Source organism: Bactrocera dorsalis, chromosome 1, assembly GCF_023373825.1.
Source record: "Bactrocera dorsalis isolate Fly_Bdor chromosome 1, ASM2337382v1, whole genome shotgun sequence".
NCBI classification, from domain to species: Eukaryota; Metazoa; Arthropoda; class Insecta; order Diptera; family Tephritidae; genus Bactrocera; species Bactrocera dorsalis.
In genome coordinates this window covers 40,151,466-40,156,953 of record NC_064303.1, presented here as the reverse complement: position 1 = coordinate 40,156,953, position 5,488 = coordinate 40,151,466, and the positions used below count along the sequence as shown (strand labels likewise).

The 5,488-nt window shown below is 35.0% G+C and overlaps 1 protein-coding gene across 3 annotated transcripts; it reads right to left on the bottom strand.

The window, feature by feature from the left end:
- Nucleotides 1-1,862: 1,862 nt before the first annotated feature.
- LOC105228344 (antigen 5 like allergen Cul n 1) lies at nucleotides 1,863-3,552 on the bottom strand. Of its 3 annotated transcripts, XM_049446125.1 has the most exons (4): nucleotides 3,266-3,538; nucleotides 2,804-3,201; nucleotides 2,456-2,750; nucleotides 1,863-2,366 (listed from the first exon to the last, which is right to left on the bottom strand). In XM_049446125.1, the coding sequence occupies exons 1-3, from the start codon at nucleotides 3,407-3,409 to the stop codon at nucleotides 2,480-2,482; spliced, it is 813 nt and encodes a 270-aa protein (XP_049302082.1). In that variant the 5' UTR covers nucleotides 3,410-3,538; the 3' UTR covers nucleotides 1,863-2,366; nucleotides 2,456-2,479. The 3 variants fall into 3 exon arrangements, with proteins under 3 accessions (XP_049302082.1, XP_011206485.1, XP_019847126.2); XM_011208183.4 differs by having other exon boundaries at nucleotides 1,863-2,750; XM_019991567.3 differs by lacking the exon at nucleotides 1,863-2,366 and having other exon boundaries at nucleotides 2,486-2,742; nucleotides 3,266-3,552.
- Nucleotides 3,553-5,488: the final 1,936 nt, after the last annotated feature.

The window sequence follows — 5,488 nt, the reverse complement described above, 5'->3', positions numbered from 1 at the left end:
TAAAAGTTCGCCATCCCAATGCAGAACAAAACGGTCATCAGTATTAAATTCTTTTTTTAATCCCGTAGCAATGTATTTTCTGAATTTAATACGGCATCGATGGATTGTTCGATGACTTAAATTATTGTGAGCAATATTTAGTCCAATACTTATCAACAGACTAGATAAGATGAAAGTGCCGTTTCTACTACTAATGTTTGCTCTGTCTAGAGCAGCACAGAGATCTGGAGTCATTATGTCAATTTTAGAAGCCGATCTGGAGTGAATTTCATCTTCGAAATTCGAAACAGTACGTGAAGATAAACTAGAAATAAATGATGAAAAAACTGTTGGCTGAGAGAGTGGAAGGTCATTAGCATTAGCGTTGGGCAGAAGATTTGTGTCTAAAACGGAATATAATAAAGTTATTCATTGAATTTCCCTTAGAATTAATTGTATGTAAAAAGTCGATTATTATTAAGATAATAATTAAAAGAGAGATAAATTAATAATTACCACAGTGGTTCACTTCCATCATGTCATCATGGGTAGCTGACGATGTTTCTAAAATATTATTGTCAACTAATCCGTACCGAGATTCAGATTTTTGTGACAAAAAAAAATAATTTCTTATCATCCGTGAGCAATTCTTCTACATTCTTTTTCGATATATCAAACAATTTCTTCAGATTTTCTGAGAAAATTTTTGTTCATAATTTCTGCCCGAACAGTTTTCATTGGTGTTATCAATTAAATAAATGTATTCATTTCATTATTGAATTATTATAATTACTGTTTAAATGAGTTAATCCTCCCCCATCCTACCCGGGAAAAACTGGCGCACCTTAAGGGCGAACACACATCACCACACAACACCAAAACAACTCACCACACCTGTACACACTAAACAAAAAGGATTGACAGCAGGATAGAGACACATTCGACACAATTCTTTCGTCACATACAGTTCGAGCATTGCATTCGTTTGATACACCGTCCGGTTGCAACATCCATCCCGCGCGTAGCATTGAGATTCGATTCCATACTGCGCCGCGTCGACACCATCTTTCGTTTTATTTACTTGGTGCGACATCAATCCTAAGGGCTACGTTCAACAAACTACATATGTACGATCAAATGATCTCACCGAGTACTATTTCGTCGGCTAACCGTGCGATTTACATTTTTGATTCATTTTACATTTTTATTTGTAAATGTAAAGTTATTGTTTTAAATTAAATAAAGTCAAATCGTGTCCAAAAACCAAAAGCATCTTTTTTTCGCCCCCTTTTGTGTAAAAATCGCGGAAAAATTGTCTTTTTTTTTTCTCCTTCTGTTCTGTTGAGTGAAGTTGGGGCGGTTGATATTCCTCTGCTTTACGCCTCTATTACTTTATGTAATTTGTGAGAGTAATGCAGAGGAGTATTTGTTTGGATTAAACAACCCCATTAAGTTGAATTCGGTCTTCTAGGTTCCGAGATATGTGATTTCACTTGAAATAGGGTGGTGCCACACCCATTTTCTAATTTTGACCCCGCTTATTATAACGCTGTATAATATGTATAACTTCGGTAGTCGATTCCAAAGTCTCTGGAGTTTTTAGTCATTTATTTATCTCGGTTTCAGTAATTTTCAAGAGTACCGTTATAAGGGCGGGGTTACGATCCGATTTCACTTATTTTCACACTGTTTGTAGAGGTTTTTCTAAGGAATACCTATATCAAGTTTTATTCCATATCTCAATTTTTACTCTACTCACGTTACAGCTAGCATATACAGGCACACGGACAGACAGGCATCCAGATTTCAACACGTACTCTGTAGCAACTTACTGCAATAATTTAAAAAGGAAAACTACTTATTAGGAAATTATTAAAGGATTTATAATTTTTGCTGCAGCATACAAATGTTTGAATACAATTACACAACCAGTATGTTTAATCACACAGAACAAAGAATTTATATAAAATTTTGTATTTCTAACCAAATTTCAAGTTCGGAATCGTAGCGAATGTTGGAAAAGGCTTACGGTGATTCAGCATCAACTAATAAAAATATTGAAAATCGTCAGGCAAGTTTTAGAGAGATGGTAAGAGAGTTCCACATCTCTCGTGAGCTCGTTCGCATGATGTTCGTGTTTTGGAGTATCGTAAACAGGTCTTCTTGGACATGCTTGTTCGTCCGAATTCCAATCTTACATTCATTGAGAGTATTATACCTGCCTATCAGGTAAGTTTATGAGTTTGAGATTCAAAAAAGTCAACAAACGAGGAGATAAAACAAAGTTCACTAAAGGATCTGAAGGCTACCCCAAAAAGCGCTTATGAAAAGTGTTTCGAGGACTAGAAAAATCGTTGACATAAGTGTATTACATCTGGTGGAGATCACTTTGAAGACGAAAACATATATATGTACTTGTATTTTGATGGATAATTAAATATTTTGCGTTTTAAATAAGGTACTCGTATTTTATTACCACAACCAAAATCTGCAAATCAGTCTATTCTTTAAATATTTTCCCGGTATTTTCACAAAGATGAGGATATTTACTACTCTGGACACTTTCATAATGATCACACTCGGAGGCTGATGAATTGCCTTTCTTGTACATGAATGTGCCTGCTACATTAGTTTTTGAGTAATTACAGGTAACCTCAATACAATAAGATCCAAACGAACAGTTTTGACATAGCGCCAGACCACACCCGACGAAAGCTGCACGTTCGTTTGCAATGGCAGAAAAGTGGCCGATAGCATGCCAGTCTGCAACGCTGAAATGGTACGAAAGTCATTACGTCTCAGATTTTAAAATATTTACACTGACCCTTGTGGAAATTCTTCTACCATTTTATTTCCATCAGTCACCAATAAATATTCGCTCCACCAATCATCCACCGCCTGCACTACCACATTTGCTACCGTTTTTGGCTTTACACTTGTGCCCATTATATGGAGATTTTGACCGGAGCCTGGAAATCGCTCAGTAGCACGACAGGCGTCATGCTTCATATTACAACGTTTTGCATGGTGTCCAGCAATATACGCTAACTCGCCATCCCAAATTATTTCACGCATGCGCGTGGCTTTAGGAAATTTTTCACCTCCTTTGAAAGCTTGTTCACCCCCTGCTAGTTTGTTACGGTACTCATTGTGTCGATCGACATACATACGCTTTATTTTGTCTGTCAATGGCAAAAGTCCAAGGAGTTCCCCTGCCCTAGGCTTAGAATAGAGATTAATGCTTTAGACATGTACTAATAATATACATATGTGCAAGAACATTTACCACATCATCCTGATTACACATAAAATGCTTACTAGTGCCACACAACTCCTTTTGCTTATCACAATAATAATAAGCATTGACGGAAACGCATGACCATATCGAAAAAGCGACAAAATAAAAGCCAATGTTTAGAACATTTATCATACTATTATACTGATGGTTTTGCACGCGTATAAATAATTGAAATTATACAATATTAAAACTTACAAATACAAAATAATTTAATATTTCACTTCAAATTAGATTACAATTTCATGGAGAATGTGTAAGTAGCATTTGTAAGAAATAAATTAATAAGTAATGTGGTTATTAGGATGTATCAAGAGTTTAAAAATAAGGATTCTACGAAATAATCGATAAAATTTCCGAAGTGTCATTAGGCTTGAAAATTAAAAGGATGCGCGGATATCAATATAAATATTTAGCATAGAATTTTTAAAATATAAATTTATTTCGGTTTCATACCTTTTAATGATTAAAGGGCACGATGACGATTCTTGCGGCGCCGCGATTTGATGGTACCGATGGATAGAGCAGGTCCTCAGGATTAAAAAATATACATATACCGTCCTCAGACGCATAGTTTTCGAGATATTTCACTTCAAAGTTCCACAATTTTACATACAATTCACTCTTATTTTGTTTTGTTTTGTTTTTCTTTACATGTCATGACAAATACCAGTGTTGCCACATATTGTCTTTTAAAAAAACTATTAAAAATTTTTCTGTTTAACATATATAAAGAAAATGGTACAAATGGTTTTTTATATTATGTTAATTGATAAATAAAGATACAAAATAATATTCCTTTGTGTCGAACTACTTTCTGCACTGGCGGCCTTCGGACGCGCTTCAAAAAATAACCCTCATCGAACGAACACCGGGATATTCATAGTTTCTTTGTGTCGAACTACTTTCTGCACTGGCGGCCTTTCGGCCGCGCTTCAAAAAAATAACCCTCATAGATCGAACACCGGGGTATTGATAGTTCCTTTGTGTCGAACAACTTTCTGCACTGGCGGCCTTCGGCCGCGCTTCAAAAAAAAAATAACCCTCATCGATCGAACACCTATTTTAATCAAAAAGAGAGAAAAACTGAAAAACTTTCCATTCTATAATACGTTTTTTCTATTTTAATATATAAAACAAATTTTTGATTATATATTCAGGACACAAAGTATGGCAACACTGCTATATGTCATAAATCGCTTGAAACTTCGAATGTGCAAAATTGTTTTAAAGTATATTTATTTTCTTAAAAAATATACAATTAATAAAAATTTTTGATATATACGAATGTCTACAGTGTAATTAAATATATATTAATTAAAAAATTTGTGAAAAGTGGGTAAAACATAGTGAAATAACGAGCATTGGTTTAACAAATTTTTGAACTTTAAAGTGAAATATCTCGAAAACTATAAGTCTGAGGACGGTATATGCGTGTATATTTTTTAATCCTGAGTACCTCCTCTATCCATCCGTACCATGAAATCGCGGCGCCGCAAGAATCGTAATATTGCCGAATAAAGTTTAAGGTCATTATAAGGTTTAGAAATCTTCAAAGACAATAGCCGCTAATTAATTATTTTGTTTATTAAATTAGTACTCCGGAATCAAACGGATGTGTAGACATATTTGTCTCGTTCCTCAATCTAGTTATTATATGTTGATAGAAGCTACGAAGAATCTTTAGATTAATATAGACGATATTAAGCTTTGTTATATAATAAATGATGATGCCGGTAATCCGAAACCAGAAATGCTGTCTTTCAATTCAATCAACAAATCTTCTTCTTCTTTACTGGCGTAGACACCGCTTACGCGATTATAGCCGAGTCAACAACAGCGCGCCAGTCGTTTCTTCTCTTCGCTACGCGGCGCCAATTGGATATTCCACCTGTGACATAACGACGTAGCAATATAAGTATTGTATATCCTGAGATATGGCTTTTCACCGAAGTATGGGAGGTTGCACTCTCATCATCCATTTTTCACTGCCACACCTATAAAGTCCTATTGTATCATGTCATGAGTATTTATTCATTGATTTATCGCGCTTTTAGTAGTTTTTAACGGAACCATTATATGGGGAGTTGGCGGGGTTGTCTTTCGATTTCATCCATTTTCATACTATGAGTTCATATAATATTGGTTGTCAAAAAAGTCTTGGGGTATTTTTATTGAATCAATCCGTGTGGCACCCGTACATCGAGCTTCTTA

Coding starts and splice junctions, on each gene's coding strand:
- LOC105228344 (XM_011208183.4), bottom strand. CDS start 3,409: ATGATAAATGTTCTAAACATTGGCTTTTATTTTGTCGCTTTTTCGATA. Junction 3,202..3,265: donor TGTGTAATCAGGATGATGTG/GTAAATGTTCTT, acceptor CTCTATTCTAAG/CCTAGGGCAGGGGAACTCCT. Junction 2,751..2,803: donor GTAGAAGAATTTCCACAAGG/GTCAGTGTAAAT, acceptor GTACCATTTCAG/CGTTGCAGACTGGCATGCTA.